General features: G+C 42.6%; 1 protein-coding gene across 3 annotated transcripts in view; it reads right to left on the reverse strand.

The window, feature by feature from the left end:
- Window positions 1-18764, reverse strand: part of scn5lab (sodium channel, voltage gated, type V-like, alpha b) — a 212639-nt gene that overhangs the window by 9511 nt on the left and 184364 nt on the right. For 2 of the 3 annotated variants that reach the window (XM_042308645.1, XM_042308643.1), the window contains exons 20-23: window positions 13842-13996; window positions 5264-5437; window positions 2529-2651; window positions 55-327 (exon numbers count right to left, since the gene is read on the reverse strand). In XM_042308645.1, coding sequence (XP_042164579.1) covers window positions 55-327; window positions 2529-2651; window positions 5264-5437; window positions 13842-13996 — 725 coding nt within the window. Of the gene's footprint in view, window positions 1-54; window positions 328-2528; window positions 2652-3089; window positions 3213-5263; window positions 5438-13841; window positions 13997-18764 lie in introns of all 3 variants that reach the window. The other variant, XM_042308644.1, reaches the window with a different exon arrangement.

Here is an 18764-nt window from a genome sequence, read left to right on the forward strand (position 1 = left end):
CGTCTCAAACTGTGAGGAAAAATAAAAGGAAAGGGGAAAAAAAGCCAAACTCACAACTTGTAGGAGTGCAAGGTAACCAGCGCCCACGTTGTCGAAGTTCACTTTGACTTTAGTCCAGTAGAACTGCGTGTCGTTCATGGCCAGGCAGTCGGTCTTATTGTTGACCACGGACACGTTGTGGATGTAGCCCGTCCGGTTGACGCAGCGGCCGTACTTGCCTGCGAACAGGTTGACCCCCATGATGCTGAAGATGAGCCAGAAGATGAGGCACACCAGCAGGACATTCATGATGGACGGAATGGCGCCAATCAGGGCGTTCACCACAACCTGTTTCCACGGAAACACATCAAGTCAGTTATCCATCCGGCCCCCTTTTGCTGTCATGTGCCACACTTCATACACAACAGTAACTCAATCAGAGAAACTCAGTGTCTACATGCTTGTGGTTCAATTCACCTACCCTAAGTGCTTACCCAATCCCACCCCCCAAAACACAAAATATCAAACCACTCAAACAAAAGAGATCCTAATGAAAAGATAATAATCAAATCCAAAATGTCCAAAGTTCATGCATACTACTGAATCTGGCAAATGAGATTATTAAGAGTGTGTGTCTTATATTCAATCAGGAGCAGCAGCAGCTTTTCAAACCACCCTGGTAAGAGATTTCCTGGTTGAGAGGAAATGAGTGCTGAGCCAGGAGATCCTGAGTATCACAGCTCTAATGGAACCAGTAGATAGGGGGTTTAGCCCCGTGCATCCCTCAAGAGAGTGTCACAAAGAAATCTGCTGCTCACTCAGACTCGCGCCTCTGTATAGCCGGGCTGCACTTCCACTTTGCGTTTACCACTGAGTAGTGGACCCAGCCATTTTAAAGCAGCGTGACGCCTAATCCCATTTGCCAGATTTACAGTGGCGGAGAGCAGCGAGCTCGGCGGACATCAGCCCCCCATTTCCGACAGCATGCAAATTTCATGGGCAGGAATTCAAATTAATTCCAGTGGATGTCAGGGGAAATGATATACATATTAGAGGCCACAAGCTAGGCTGACAGGTGTCGACTTAGAAAACGAACACTGTGTAATGGGAGGGAACAATAGCCCAAAATCCTAACTATAGTGTGCATGAAATGTTCAAGAGGGTTTAAGGATGTGCTTTAGGGAATGAATAACGATTATGGAAATGTTACGGGCTAAACATTCATCGGAATATCTGAACACGGGGATGCATGGAAGAGAACGTGATAACAAAATCAACAGCTTAAACAAACAGCGGAACAGCAAGGAGAATAATATTAATACTGTCAGAAGTGAGCAACAACTTGTAATGTAATATTACAGATAACTATAGATGTGAGAAAGGATGGAAAGATTGGAATGAGATAATTGAAATACTCCATACTAAGTGGATTAGGCATGTACATGAATAATGCTGCTATATTTATCAGCTTTTCTGGTAACACTACATAAATGTGTCCATATTCCTGCGTAATAATGCTGTAATTCCCTGTAACAACATTGATTTATTAAGAACTGGTCTATCTAACTGCAAACTTGTAATTACAAAAAATGCTCAATTCCATTACCAAGCAATTTCTCAACTTCTACGTAATTACACTGGTTTTCTCATTAGACACATACATGTGCAATCTCTCCTTTCAAAAGAATCTATCGAAGAATCTAAGGAAGAAATCGTGTGGTGATGTTATATGTTAGAGCCTAGGGTGGAAGAATTGACATGAAATGTAATACTGCTGGAGAGCTCTAAGACTGCAGTTGTAATTCAATCTATCTACTTAATTTACTCTGCTTGGGCACTTCAGTCTATTCTCATAATTATCTGAACCATTATGTATAATTAGACATTATAGAACTAGACATGATTTGGTGCATCGATGGTCATGAAAGATTTTAAGGATCCAACAAAAATGGATGCTGATGCTGTATTTGACATACGTGTTACAACATGTGTCTGTCAAGTATTTACTTGGTAATGATGTGGTAACAATAGGCCACTTTCTGTTCTAACTTCAGTATGTTGTACACATTTTATACTGCCTGTTTTGATGATTCCCAAATGATGATGTAGGGCCTAATGATCATTTCACCATGAAAGCTCTATGTAAATAACAGGTAGAAAAGACTACAAAATAAAGCTTAATATGAAATAAAGCTTATCCAAATTGATAAGTCGGATAATGAGGTAGTCATGTCAGGTAGAGGGGAGAGTTGAAATATGAAAACCAAATTATCTCTTTGTGCTAATATTGCCACTTTGTGCTAATATTGCCACTGCCAGCTCCAAGGGAAAGTATGTCAAGGGATTAGTGGCATTAGCTGCAGAATTGGATTTGACAGCATTATAACACTATAAGTGGAGAGATAAAGGGGGGAAACATTTTGAGTATTCTGAATAGAAACTGCTGGTCAGGGAAAGAAAGGGTGGCAACAGAGGTAGAGAGAGTGATGATGAAGACGGTTTGAGGACAATCGGGAGTTGATGAGTCAGAGAGGAGAGAAGACTCTTACCCGCATGCCTTCAAATCGGGACAGTGCTCTTAGCGGCCTCAGAGCTCTGAGGGTTCTAAGTGATTTGATGGCAGCAAAGTCCGAGTAGCCCAGCATGTTAGCTACTAGACTCACCAAAGACACCTAGGTGGGGACAGAAAGCGCAAGAACCCACATGGTTAGGGGGGCTGCCACAACCTGTTCAAAGGAATTGTGATACACAGAACCTGAAAGGGAACACTGGACAACCCTGGTGAGTCCCTCCTGTTAGCAACAGCCCTAAGGTGAAAATGGATAGTTCATTAGACTCCAAGGTGTGCTGTCACCCATCGAGGACGTCTATCTGCTATTCAAGGGAATATAATGTTAACTTAGTTTATTTCATAGCTGAAGAAATGAAGAGGCCTGTTAACATACTTTGAAATAGAAATAGGACTGTTAAAGACATCTTCTTGGAACTGTGTAAGAGAGGGAGGAAGAGAGGTCAATGAAAAGTCAACCGCAAAGCCAACCAGAAACTACAGCTCTAGGTGTCTACTGTGGATGGTCGTGGCGGTGGTCAGCAGTCAAATCAGGCCTTACCCTTATGCCGGCAAAGCGGGCCACCGCTCTCAGCGGGCGCAATGCTCGCAGGGTCCTGAGAACTCGCATGGTGCCAATTTGCTCTATATTGACGGCACTGGCCAACAGGCCAATCACTGATATCTGTGTGAATCAAATTATAGTTAATTCAGTGAAAACAGATACTTACTTATTTACTTACTTACTTGCTTATTTACTTGTAAATGAATATACAGTACAGACTTATTAAATACACAGGTTTCTACACCAGCAAACGTTGCATGGAGCAAACTTTTAGCCCCCCCAAAACCCCTCACAACTTCATATTCAACTGCCCTCCAGACACTATATGAGATTAATATCACAATCAGATAAATAATATTGTCAAAGGTTCACAGAATTTGTCATGTTGTTTTAATGAATCACCGATTCAAGAGCAGGGTCTTTTTGAGCTTTTTGAGCCTCGGAGTGTAAGAAAACACTTGTAATCATTTGTTGAACATGAACTGTAGAGCACACTGAGATAAAGGGGATATACTCATTCGTTATCCTCTTGCAAAAGGGGTTTGGTACTTCAGCACTTGGAGATCTTTTGGCATTACACATACTATTTTAGGATGCATTAAAACACTTAGTTGAGGAGGCTTTCAAAAGAATCAGCGAGCGCATGTACACAATGGGATTCCCCCTTCACTTGTCACATCTTTATCAGCAATTTAGAATATTGAATCACTTCACTCAGGAGGGAACTATACAGATGTAGGATCTCAATTTGATCCCTCTGTTGCAGGAGAACTTTCCTGCAATTCAGGAAATGTTAAACATGTAGTGAGTTTTAAAAAGGCTTCTAAAACGTATCATTTCCACTTTAAATGTCAGACTTTATTTGTTATAACTAAACAGGTATCAACCCCTACAAAAATGTATATTATTTTTAATCCACATAAATTGTTTCCTGCTGTGAGAAACTGGTCAAATTAAGATAGTACACCTGTATACAGCATGTCTCCATTATTTTGGACAATAGGAAGACATCATTTTGAATGCCATTTTCTTGAATGCCATCTCACATTTACATGAAGAAAAGGCAATGTATCGCCCTGAAGAAACACAGGACAACATGGCAAATTAAATAGAACAACTTCTGCTGCAAATCCAAAACAAAGACACATTAAGATATAATCTATCATTATAAATAGACCCAACTAGCTATGTATGGGGAATATGTATTGACTGGGCAGTTTTCATGGCAATGATAAAACATGAAGCCATGCGGGAGACATTTCCCGGGGAGAAACTGCTGTTTACATCTGTCTAGTCAGCTCCCTCCCTCCCTCCCTCCCTCCCTCCCTCCCTCCCTCCCTCCCTCCCTCCCTCCCTCCCTCCCTCCCTCCCTCCCTCCCTCCCTCCCTCCCTCCCTCCCTCCCTCTCTCTATTTCTTTTTCTTCCCTCCCCCGCTTCCCTGTCCACACTCTCTCCCTCCCTTTGTGCGGTATGTCTGTGTGCAGAGAGCAAACACTAATTGCTCAAGCCTCTCTCTCTGCCCAAAGATTCTCTGCCACAGACCAATATGTCCAAACTACTGACGTGAACTCACCTCTCATGTTTCTCCCTGAGGATAGCGGTAACAAACATCATGTAAATAAGTGACGTATAAACTCAGGGCTTTGTGGGTCGCTAAACTCGCTTCAGGGTTGTGCTGTTTGGACAAAGAATTTTTGAGAACCGCAGTAGGTCGGGTGAGAATTCATCTAGTCCTGCCAAGACAGTATCTACCAGTATACTTTACATTATGAAACGGTTTCCAGCACACAGATTAAGCCTTTTCCCGGACAAGAATCTCCATTGAGCATCCTGTCTGGCAAGACAGCTAAAATCACCCAGAAAGTGAAGTGGCTCAATAATGTTCAATGTTTTGGAAAACTATTATTGACAAAGTAAAACAAAGGCACATCAGGATTCCACATGGTCCATGTCTCAAAACGAATTCAGGGATTTCAGAATACACTCGACAAACAGATCAAGCTCGATTGATAATGCCTGGACAGATTACACACGACAAACTGATCAAGCTCGATTGATAATGCCTGGACAGATTATACAACACAATCAAGTGAAGTGGGCCGCTGCTTGAGCAAATGACATTATCATCTCATCATCATGTCTGAGGGGTTGGAAATAAACGTTGTACTTACATCCACAATCAGGAAATCCAGCCAGCACCAATAGTTAGTGAAGTACTTCTTGAATCCGTAGGCAATCCACTTGAGGAGCATCTCCAGGATGAAAATGTAGGTGAAGATCTTGTCGGCGTACTCCAGCACCATTTTGATAACTTTTCTTTGTTCAATGTAGATGTCCTCAAAGGCCTTGTGAAAGATACAAGAGAGACGAGTAATGATTAGGGACTGCTTTTTAAATAGTAAATTAGTCTCATGTTGTAATACAGTGGAACGCCCCTAGACTCATATTCACTCGGCAATCAATCGTACATAGCAATATGTATGCAGTATCACGATGACATACTTACTGACTATGCAGCAGTGTCTCATTCTGACCACTGGACAGTATGCACCCATGAGGGAAGTCTACACGTTATTGTCCAAAAACCCTTTCAGTAATTTAATTTTACAATCGGGAAAAAGGGTATGTTTATATGCTACAGTATATAATAATGCTGCAATGTTTGCATCACAGTTATTATAAATATTACCCAGATAATAAAGTTGGATGAAAACAGGGCATTTTGCTTATAATAACATTTCACGAATGAGGGACTTTGACCTCTAATATGTCTAGTAATGTATAATGACTAGTTTCAAACATCGTGTACGCACATCCAATGACTTGCAGGTGCTGGGTACAAAATAAACTCCTGAAATAATAGATACTCACACACTGATGAATGCCCCTGTTGTTTATTGTACAATGTTTCAACCCAAAAGGTCTTTGTCAGGCTTATTCCACATGAGAAATGCAGTGATATTTATAGTTTCAACATAAGCAGGTGATACAAGGTGTGTCATTAATTAGACTTTGTCATTTAGACACACGTTGCACCATAAAACAACAGGAGCATTCATCAGTGTGTGGCTATTCTTTATATTATAATGACTAACATACTTTATACAGAATATGCCTCTGCGTGGTTTTCTGTAAAAGAAGGAAAGTGCTTTCAGAGAGGGGAAAACAACAAACAAACAAACAAAATGGAGGGATTTTGCTGAACAAGAGCCCTATCCAGCTAGACACGTCATCATTGGAAACTGTTTGCTCTGCTCTCGTGAGCTCGGCCACCAGGCGCCCTACATTTACGTCACACGGGCACAGACCGGGTAATACCCAGGAGAAACAATAATCTGCTTGGACAGAGATGGAGCGGGAGGAGTAGGAGGATGGTTGCAGTATGAGCTAGGGGCCAGAGTGGAGGGGAGAGGCCGGCACTGGTAGAACAGCTAAGGTTCGGGCTCCGACCAATCCGCTGCTAATTAGGAGGAGAGTTGAGAAGGCTTGACCAATCATTGACCTGACTCCCCTCAGCTGCATATCTGCTCATGCACTACATCACTGAGGAGGAGGAAGAAGAAGAAGGAGGGCCCGGGCAGAGGCAAAGAAAAGCTGCACCTCAACCAATCATTCCTTGATTCTGTGTGTCCAATTTATTGCAATAGAAACTTTATATTCAACGTTTTCATATACACCACAATTTTGTCTTATTTTCACTGTATATATTCAATTTCGCCTGCTTTAAATTATCAGCTAATTCTACCATGTTGGGCATTTCATGCCTGCCAACCTTGGTGTTAGATTGTAATAGCAGGTGAAAGAGTCACTGACCTTGTTTGTGAGCTGCACCCTGGAACAAATGCTGTTAGTGTTAGTCCTTGGAGGGTTGTAGGGTGCTCTCTGGGAAATAGTGTATGAGGGCTCATGCAAAAAACACCCGTCAGTGTTAGTGTTATTACAACCTAAGACCAAGGTTAGCACATCACACACGCTGATCAAGAGTCGGCCATCCGTGTTAGCATCCACCCGTCATCAAATATGGGACTTTGTGACTATTATGTTTTTGGTACAAAGTTTATTGGCTGACCTTCTTTTTGATGGGATTATCTTAATATTATCTTATTTAATAGCTTCGATCTTAGAGTAAATCAATGACTGTGGAGAGAAAGAGCAAAAAAAAAGAGTAACAAACAATGTTCCTTCACATTTTTTTTGTCACTGATACAAAGTTCAGGTCTGCGGAGCGCAAGCTTGAATAATGTGAAAATGATGTCCTACTTCTGGCTCGCATTTACTGTGAACACTGATGCTGTACCCGCTTTAAATGACAGTTTTAACGGTGCCCAAGTAGGCTACTGTGGTTATTTGATCATTATGTAGGCCTACCATAACATTTTAACATGGAAATAGCTGTTCTGTCATTCAGCCTAGAACCAATGTAGCAACCAATGTAGCAACCAACGTGTGGTGTTCAATGCCTACATTCCATGAGCCTTTTGAAAAAACAAAACATGCAGGGCTTGACATTAACCTGTTTGTCCACTTGTCCATCAGACAAAGAGGTGACTGAAAATGTTGTGTTTGATGCAAGAAACCACTTTCCAAAATAAATTATTATCACCATTCCATTATTACAGAGAATCAGACAATGCTCTGTCCATTCGCTAGCTAAGCTTATTCAAGATTGTCTCAAAATACAGCACTTCCTCTTTAAGACATAAAAAAAACTTTACCTGACTCACTTTTCAAAGATGGCTAGAAATGCACACATGTTGTGCTCTTGTAGGAAGCAACCAGTGGCGATTTTAGCGTGGGGGAAAGCTCCAAAACATTTGTTAGATGCATGCCAGCATTAGCGCATTAGGCTAAGGCACTGCATCTCATAATGTAATGCCTCAGTGCAAGAGGCATCACCCACTGTCCCTGGTTTGAATTCAGGCTGTATCACATCTGGCCGTGATTGGGAGTCTCATAGGGCATGTGCACAATTGGCCCAGCGTTGTCTAGGTTTGGCCGGGGTAGGCCGTCATTGTAAATAAGAATTTGTTCTTAACTGACTTTCCTAGTAAAATAAAAGGTAAAAAAAGCCACCCAACACTTAACAATACATTCATTGCACTATAACAGTGCCCACAAACTGTTAGGGCCTACATAAAGCTGTCCCAACACCAGAGCTTTATTTTCAGCACAATGGAGTGAACCTTTACCACTGATACACCTGACTATCAGCGGAGCCTTGTCTGGCAGTGAAACAGTTCATTCAGCCTCATTTACGGCCTTTAAAAAAACAAAGCTGATATGGCTGACTTGCTTACATAAATGTGGTTTCTACTGACAATTGAGATGTACAAACTATGGCATAAGGGGATGACGAAGAGAGAGGCAATCCGTAATTTTGATTAAGATATTAATTAGCGAGGTAGGACGGATGTAGTCATTATAACTATTTGTTCAGAACTTTTAAAATTTACAACAACAGAATTCTGAACATGGGCCATTCTTACAGTATTCTCCCTGTATAGCAAGTCAAAACCGTTGGATAAATAAAGTGGGCATATAAGCAGACAATGAAAGCTCTTACAATATTCAATAATAACATTTGTCTAAAATAGGCTATAGGTTACATGTGCAACACCAAGTCATAACAGTAGGCTAAGTTATGAGGGGGAAAGGGACCAAATTATGAGTGTGGAAAATAGGCTACTATTTAGGTATACATATCTCCCTGGCAAATTACATAATTTATGCTGCCGCATACAAGACATTTTTGGACTCACCTTGTTGTGCTGTGCTCACTTGAACAGGACGGTAGCGCGGTGGTCCTTCTTGTGGGAATATTTTGCCATCAAAGTCTGGCATTCTCTGGATTTATTGTGCTTTCAAGACAACTGAGAACTCTGAAAAAAATATTTTCCCAGTCGGTGCTAATTTTTTTCAGAGTTCCCAGTTGTCTTGAACTCACTGAAGTCTGAGATTTCCCAGTACCAAGTTTCCATTGGTTTTGAACGCGGCAGAAGTCATGCTGGATTGACAGCATGGCCAATGTATTCAACCTTTTCTGGCCCATGGTGTTGAATGTTTATCCTTTGACCTTGGAAAAGAGACCCTTAAACCCAGACTTGGATCACACACCCACTCCCCTGAATAGTAAGCTAGTGATTACTTTGCAATGCTTGCAGTTAGCCTCTGATTCCTTCCAAACCACTCATTGTTGAATTTGGATTTCCAACTTGTTGTGTAATGTTTAAGGCCGATGAGCACCAATATGTTTTATCTATAATTTCTCTTCATATGACAAGGATTGAAAAGGAATTGCCAGTAGATTGTCAACTTGATTCATGATGATGACTGCTTGTCTAGCTTACTAGCTAAGATTTTGAAAGTATAATAGTAGTACCCACAAAACACCAGTCTCAATGTCAACAGTGAAGAGGGATGCCGGCCTTCTAGGCAGAGTTTCTCTGTCCAGTGTCTGTGTTCTTTAATATTTTCTTTTTATTGGCCAGTCTGAGATATGGCTTTTTCTTTGCAACTCTGCCTAGAAGGCCAGCATCCTAGAGTCACCTCTTCACTGTTGATGTTGAGACTGGTGTTTTGTGGGTACTATTTAATGAAGCTGCCAGTTGAGGACTTGTGAGGCATTTGTTTCTCAAACTAGAGACTCTAATGTACTTGTCATCTTTCTCAGTTGTGCACCGGGGCCTCCCACTCCTCTTTCTATTCTGGTTAGAGCCAGTTTGCGCTGTTCTGTGAAGGGAGTAGCACACAGCGTTGTACGAGATCTTCAGTTTCTTGGCAATTTCTAATTTCTCAGAACAAGTATAGACTGACGAGTTTCAGAAGAAAGTTCTTTGTTTCTGGCCATTTTGCGCCTGTAATCGAACCCACAAATGCCGATGCTCCAGATACTCAACCAGTCTAAAGAAGGCCAGTTTTATTGCTTCTTTAATCAGAACTAGAGTTTTCAGCGTTGCTAACATAATTGCAAAAGGGTTTTCTAATGATCAATTAACCTTTTAAAATGATAAACATGGATTAGATAACACAACGTGCCATTGGAACACAGGACTGATGGTGGCTGATAATATAGATGTTCCATTGAATATCAGCCATTTCCAGCTACAATAATAATTTACAACATTAACAATGTCTACACTGTATTTCTGATCAATTATATATTTTAATGGACCAAAAAAATAGATTTTCTTTCAAAACAAGGACATTTCTAAGTGACCCCAAACTTTTGAATGGTAGCTAATATGTGGGGCAAAAAAAGTATTTAGTCAGCCACCAATTGTGCAAGTTCTCCCACTTAAAAATATGAGAGAGGCCTGTAATTTTCATCATAGGTACACTTCAACTATGACAGACAAAATGAGAAAAAAATCCAGAAAATCACATTGTAGGATTTTTAATGAATTTATTTGCAAATTATGGTGGAAAATAAGTATTTGGTCAATAACAAAAGTTTATCTCAATACTTTGTTATATACCCTTTGTTGGCAATGACAGAGGCCAAACGTTTTCTGTAAGTCTTCACGAGGTTTTCACACACTGTTGCTGGTATTTTGGCCCATTCCTCCATGCAGATCTCCTCTAGAGCAGTGATGTTTTGGGGCTGTTGCTGGGCAACACAGACTTTCAACTCCCTCCAAAGATTTTCTATTGGGTTGAGATCTGGAGACTGGCTAGGCCACTCCAGGACCTTGAAATGCTTCTTACGAAGCCACTCCTTCATTGCCCGGGCAGTGTGTTTGGGATCATTGTCATGCTGAAAGACACAGCCACGTTTCATCTTCAATGCCCTTGCTGATGGAAGGCGGTTTTCACTCAAAATCTCACAATACATGGCCCCATTCATTCTTTCCTTTACACGGATCAGTCGTCCTGGTCCCTTTGCAGAAAAACAGCCCCAAAGCATGATGTTTCCACCCCCATGCTTCACAGTAGGTATGGTGTTCTGTGGATGCAACTCAGCATTCTTTGTCCTCCAAACATGACGAGTTGAGTTTTTACCAAAAAGTTATATTTCGGTTTCATCTGACCATATGACATTCTCCCAATCTTCTTCTGGATCATCCAAATACTCTATAGCAAACTTCAGACGGGCCTGGACATGTACTGGCTTAAGCAGGGGGACATGTCTGGCACTGCAGGATTTGAGTCCCTGGCGGCGTAGTGTGTTACTGATGGTAGGCTTTGTTACTTTGGTCCCAGCTCTCTGCAGGTCATTCACTAGGTCCCTCCGTGTGGTTCTGGGATTTTTGCTCACCGTTCTTGTGATCATTTTGTTTGAGGTTGTGGACAGGTGTCGTTTATACTGATAACAAGTTCAAACAGGTGCCATTAATACGGGTAACAAGTGGAGGACAGAGGAGCCTCTTAAAGACGAAGTTACAGGTCTGTGAGAGCCAGAAATCTTGCTTGTTTGTAGGTGACCAAATACTTATTTTACACCATAATTTGCAAATAAATTCATTAAAAATCCTATAATGTGATTTTCTGGATTTTTCTCATTTTGTCTGTCATAGTTGAAGTGTACATATGATGGAAATTACATACAGGCCTCTCTCATCTTTTTAAGTGGGAGAACTTGCACAATTGGTGGCTGACTAAATACTTTTTTGCCCCACTGTATATATTATATATATATTATAATATATATATTAGCTCAAAACAGGTGGGGCTTTACATATAAGCCTACTGCAGCTCTGTTTGGCTATGCCGCACCAGTCAGTGTAGAGTACAGGCCTGAGTCTTGACTGTCAATGCATTAGAATCCTACTCCAATGCGCTCTGCCTGAAATAATTTTTCTGCTAATTTTGTACATTTGCCCACTGACAAAGAAGTGATCCGTCTATAGTTTTAATTGTAGGTTTATTTGAACAGTGAGAGACAGAATAACATCAACAAAATCCAGGAAAACGCATGTCAAAAATGTGCATTTTAATGAGGGAAATAAGTATTTGGACCCCTCTCAAGCAGAAAGATTTCTGGCTCCCAGAAATATACATTTAACGAGCTGAGATTAGGAGCACACTCTTAAAGGCAGTGCTCCTAATCACAGCTTGTTACCTGTATAAAAGACACCTGTCCACAGAAGCAATCAATCAGATTCCAAACTCTCCAACATGGCCAAGACCAAAGAGCTCTCCAAGGATGTCAGGGACAAGATTGTAGACTTACACAAGGCTGGAATGGGCTACAAGACCATCGCCAAGCAGCTTGGTGAGTTGGTGACAACAGTTGGTGGCAAATGGAATAAACACAAAATAACTGTCAATCTCCCTCGGCCTGGGGCTCCATGCAAGATCTCACCTCGTGGAGTTGCAATGATCATGAGAACGGTGAGGAATCAGCCCAGAACTACACAGAAGGATCTTGTCAATGATCTAAAGGCAGCTGGGACCATAGTCACCAAGAAGACAATTGGTAACACACTACGATGTGAAGGACTGAAATCCTGCAGTGCCAGCAAGGTCTCCCTGCTCAAGAAAGCACATATGCATGCCCGTCTGAAGTTTGCCAATGAACATCTCAATGATTCAGAGGACAACTAGGTGAAAGTGTGCTCAGATGAGACCAACATGGAGCTCTTTGGCATCAACTCAACTCGCCGTGTTTGGAGGAGGAGGAATGCTGCCTATGACCCCAAGAACACCATCTCCACCGTCAAAAATGGAGGTGGAAACATTAAGCTTTGGGGGTGTTTTTCTGCTTGGGACAGGACAACTTCACCGCATCAAACTGACGATGGACGGGGCCATGTACTGTCTAACCTTGGGTGAGAACGTCCTTTCCTCAGCCAGGGCATTGAAAATGAGTCGTGGATGGGTATTCCAGCATGACAATGACCCAACACACACGGCCAAGGCAACAAAGGAGTGGCTCAAGAAGAAGCACATTAAGGTCCTGGAGTGGCCTAGCCAGTCTCTAGAGCTTAATCCAATAGAAAATCTGTGGAGTAAACTGAAGGTTCGAGTTGCCAAACGTCAGCCTCGAAACCTTAATGGCTTGGAGAAGATCTGCAAAGAGGAGTGGGACAAAATCCCTCCTGAGATGTGTGCAAACCTGGTGGCCAACTACAAGAAACGTCTGACCTCTGTGATTGCCAACAAGGATTTTGCCACCAAGTACTAAGTCATGTTTTGCAGAGGGGTCAAATACTTATTTCCCTTATTAAAATGCAAATCAATTTATAACATTTTTGGCATGCGTTTTTCTGGATTTTTTTGTTGTAATTCTGTCTCTCACTGTTCGAATAAACCTACCATTACAATTATAGATCATTGATCATTTCTTTGTCAGTGGGCAAATGTACAAAATCAGCAGGGGATCAAATACTTTTCCCCCTCACTGTAGATATTGCATAGTTAGTTTTGTTTCGGTATATTACATTGAAAGTGTCTAATATTGCGTTGATTCGATTATAATTCTCACAGTAGAGCGAAACGTTAATAGTGTTAACTAAAGGAGAAAACTGTAGAAAGTTGGGTGAAGTTCAATTTCGTGCTTATCTGCATTGGCTCATATTTCTTCTGCGCTGCAGTCTTAGGGGAGCTGCGCGCTGTTTAGAGGGAACATTGGTAACAAACATCTCACACAGCCTGAGACCTCTACCATATTACAGTAGCCGTCCGTGTCAGACTGCTCTGTGCCAACCTCTTCCCCGGTTTCTCTCCCTGGCAGATTAACCAGTTAGCAGGCAGAGCAAACCACCCGGTGACACTCCCACACAACCCCTACCCAGCATGCACACTGCTCACCAGAGCACCGCTGCTCAGCAGGATCATGAATATGATGAAGGACTCGAACCAGCTGTGCTCCACGATCTGAAAGCAGGTCTTCCTTAACCGCCACCAAGCCTGGCCCAGGCCCTCCGTGGTTTGGATATCACAGCACTGGAAATGTCGTACGCACACTGGGGGAGATAGAGAGAAAAATCTATGAGAATTAAAATTCTAGTTAATGACAAGTGTTGTGACACATCATGTCTCTTTCTTCAAATTTGTATTGAAGGCCAACATTTTCCAGATGCATTTAAATTAATTGTCCAGTGAAAATATGTTATATTCTGTTAACTCACAATTAAATCATGTTGACCAATCCTCTACTCATATTTGTGACCAAAGCATAAATTGGAGAAGAAACAGTTTCAGAAAAACACACAAAAATAAAAAATAAACATGCTATTTCCTCATAAAACATGATGTCATGTTGGCTCATTGGCTGAGCTGTCCAATCAGCGGTCTACTGAATATTTTTTTATGACCGTTATACTCCCACACCATTCTGTTGTTGTGGTACTTCCACACCATTCAAATACAGAAATGTTTGTTTAACATACTTAATTACAATTTTCGGGAAGGAAACCTATTTCATTTCTAATAATGAAATAATTCTAGGCCATATTTCATAGAAATCTGGAAACACTGGACAGTTACTTTAAGATACGGTACGCCGTTTCGGCCCAGGGTATCCTGCGCCGGCTCTGTGTGCTGTGTCTCCGGGGCGCTGGGAGGGTGCAGGTCACCCTATGCCTGCTCTCTGCCCGTTCTGGGCGATTGTGGGCATTGAGCCTAAGGGAGAGGTGCGAGTGGTATGCACCAGATCTTCAGTGCTCCCCCACAGCTCGGTTCAACCTGTGCCTGCACTCTGGAGGGTCCGGGCTAAAGTGGTCATCCAGCCTGGAGGAGTGGTGCCAAGGCTGCACACCAGAGCTCCAGTGCTCCCCCACAGCCCGGTCTATCCGGTGCCTCCTCCACGCACCAGGCCTCCTGTAGGTCTCCCCAGCTGGGTGGGTCATGTGGCAGCCCCACGCACCAGGCTGTCTCTCCGTTTCCTCCCTCCAGGTTCTCCTGTCTGTCTGGAGCTGCAAGAGCCGCCCGTCTGTCCAGAGCTGCCAGAGCCACCTGTCTGTCCGGAGCTGCCAGAGCCGCCCGCCTGTCCGGCGCCACCAGAGTCTCCCTTCTATTCGGGGCCCACGGTAAGGGTCCCCAGTCCGAGGTCGGCGGCGAGGGTCGCCACTCCAGAGGCACCACATAAGTAGGCCAAGACTAAGGTGGAGTGGGGTCTACGTCCCGCACCAGAGCCGCCACCGCGGTGAAATGCCCACCCAGACCCTCCCCTATATTCCCAATCAGAGGCAGCTGTCTATCGTTGTCTCTGATTGAGAACCATACTTAGGTAGCCTGTTCCCACCTGTGTTTGTGGGTAGTTGTTTTCTGTGTCTGTGTTTTCACCATACAGAACTGTTTAGATTTTCATTTCTTTCCCTCACTTTGTTATTTTGTATTTTCTCGTGTTCTGATATAATAAATTATCATGAAAACTTACAACGCTGCATTTTGGTCCGATCCTTCCTACTCATCATCAGACGAAAAAGAAGTTGAAGTTAGTTACAGTGGTTTTGGAGCGACACATTCCTGGTATCAATGACTCTTTAAAAGCTTTCCAGCCAGAACAATGGCTCAGGCTGGCTGCTATGAAATCGCATTTGAGACGACGACCCATAATGTCCCCCGAGTCGACCCGGACCATTACAGTCATCTGAGCCCCCCCGTCCAAATGAATTTATTGCCTGTAAGCTTAATAATGACGGGATTATGGTATCGGACCACTTGCAACTCAATTTGTAACGACGCTCTCACGGTCTTTCTTGGAAGCCGAGGACGTTTTAGCGCCCCTGGCGCCGACATCTGCCAAGCAAATAACAGCCATCAAGAAGAAATCAAGAGGCCCTATTGACTTTTACACATCGGCCTGTCGATATACAGTTAGACTTCGGATTAAAGGCATTTCCTATGGGATGTAGATTTTTGGGTTCTTTGAGCGTACAAAGAATGCAAAATGCCTTTGCTGAAATGCTGCTACCTTTTCTCTGAGTGTATGAAGGGTCCCTCACTGATTTAGTCCCTCAAACTATCATTAAGGAAAGTCCAGAGAGTTTTGGTTTGTTAGGTTGGTGGTCATTTTGCATGAGAAGCCATTAGTCATGGCACTGAGCAAGAGAGACGAAGCTTGACACAACCAATGTGACATGAGCTTGCCTCAAGTGAACGCCTTAAACGTAAACATAGGTCCTCATGTACAGTGCTTTCCGAAAGTATTCCCCTTGACTTTTCCCCCATTGAGATGTTTTGTCACTGGCCTCCACACAATACCCCATAATGTCAAAGTGGAATTATATTTTTTTGAAATATTCCCAATTAATACGAATTTTAAAGTCTTCAGTCAATAAGTATTCAACCCCTTTGCTTAACAAGTCACATAATAAGTTTGCATGGACTCACTCTGTGTGCAATAATAGTGTTTAACATGATTTTTTGAATGGCTACCTCATCTCTGTACCCCACACATACAATTGTCTGCCGAGCAGTGAATTATAAACACAGATTCAACCACAAAGACAAGGGAAGTTTACCAGTGACTCGCAAAGAAGAGCACCTATAGGTAGATAGGTAAAAAAAACAGACATTGAATATCCCTTTGAGCATGGTGAAGTTATTAATTACACGTTGGATGGTGTATGAACACATCCAGTCACTACAAAGATACAGGCGTCCTTCCTAACTCAGTTGCCGGAAAGAAGGAAAACAGTCAAGGATTTTACCATGAGGCCAATGGTGACTTTAAAACAGTTACAGAGTTGACTGTGATAGGAGAAAACTGAGGATGAATCAACAACATTACAGTTACTCCACAATACTAACCTAATTGACAGAGTGAAAAGAAGGAAGCCTGTACAAAATAAAAATATTCCAAAACATGCATCATATTTGCAAGCAAAGTAACTTTGTTTGGGGCAAATCAAATACAACACATTACTGAGTACCATTCCATATTTTCAAGCTTAGTGGTGGCTGCATCATGTTATGAGTATGCTTGTAATTGTTAAGGACTCAGGAGTTTTTTAGGATAAAAAATAAATTAAATGGAGCTAAACACAGGCAAAAACCTGGTTCAGTCTGCTTTCCACCAGACACTGGGAGATTAATTTACCTTTCAGCAGGACAAATAACCTAAAACACAAGGCCAAATCTACACGGGAGTTGCTTACCAAGAAGACAGTGAATGTTGTGGCAGAGTTACAGTTTTAAATCTACTTGAAAATCTATGGTAAGACCCGAAAATGGTTGTCCAGCAATGATCAACAACCAATCTGACAGAACTTGAAGAATTTTGAAAATAATAATTGGCAAATGTTGCACAATCCAGGTGTGAAAAGCTCTTAGAGAATTACCCATAAAGACTCACACCTGTAATCCCTGCCAAAGGTGCTTTTACAAAGTATTGACTCAGGGGTGTGAATGAGACACACTATATATGCAAAGTATGTGGACACCCCTTCAAATCAGTGGATTTGGCTATTTCAGCCACACCCGTTGCTGACAGGAGTATAAAATTAAGCACACGGCCATGCAATCTCCACAGACAAACATTGGCAGTAGAATGGCCTTACTGAAGAGGTCAGTGACATTCAACATGGCACCGTCCTAGGAATGCCACCTTTCCCGACAAGTCAGTACGTCAAATTTCTGCCTTGCTAAAGCTGCCCCGGTCAACTGTAAGTGCTGTTATATTGAAGTGTAAACCACACAAGCTCACAGAACGGGACCGCCGAGTGCTGAATCGCGTAGCTTGTTAAATTCGTCTGTAGCTTGTAAAAATCATCTGTCCTCGGTTGCAACACTCACTACCGAGTTCAAACTGCCTATGGAAGCAACGTCAGCACAATAACTGTTCATCGGGAGCTTCATGAAATGGGTGTCCATGGCCGAGCAGCTGCACACAAGCCTAAGATCACCATGCGCAATGCCAAGCGTCGGCTGGAGTGGTGTAAAGCTTGCCGCCATTGGACTGGAGCAGTGGAAACACATTCTCTGGATGTGATGAATCACGCTTCACAATCTGGAAGTCCAACAGACGAATCAGGGTTTGGCGGATGCCAGGACAATGCTACATGCCCCAATACATAGTGCCGACTGTAAAGTTTTGTGGAGGAGGAATAATGGTCTGAGGCTGTGTTTTTTTAACGCTACAGCATACAATGACATTCTAGACAATTCTGTGCTTCCAACTTTTATGGCAACAGTTTGGGGAAGGCCCTTTCCTGTCTCTGCATGACAATGCCCTCGTGCACAAAGCGATGTCATACAGAAATGGTTTGTCTTCTGCTCAACTTCCGGCGCCGACAGAGATGGCCGCCTCGCTACGCGTTCCTAGGAAACTATGCAGTTTTTTGTTTTTTTACGTGTTATTTCTTACATTAGTACCCCAGGTCATCTTAGGTTTCATTACATACAGTCGAGAAGAACTACTGAATATAAGATCAGCGTCAACTCACCATCAGTACGACCAAGAATATGTTTTTCGCGACGCGGATCCTGTGTTCTGCCTTACAAACAGGACAACGGAGTGGATCCAATGCAGCGACCCAAAAAAACGACTCCGAAAAAGAGGGAAACGAGGCGGTCTTCTGGTCAGACTCCGGAGACGGGCACACCGTGCACCACTCCCTAGCATTCTTCTTGCCAATGTCCAGTCTCTTCACAACAAGGTTGATGAAATCCGAGCAAGGGTAGCATTCCAGAGGGACATCAGAGACTGTAACGTTCTTTGCTTCACGGAAACATGGCTCACTGGAGAGACGCTATCCGAAGCGGTGCAGCCAACGGGTTTCTCCACGC

Source organism: Oncorhynchus tshawytscha, linkage group LG29 (assembly GCF_018296145.1).
Source record: "Oncorhynchus tshawytscha isolate Ot180627B linkage group LG29, Otsh_v2.0, whole genome shotgun sequence".
Lineage (NCBI taxonomy): Eukaryota > Metazoa > Chordata > Actinopteri > Salmoniformes > Salmonidae > Oncorhynchus > Oncorhynchus tshawytscha.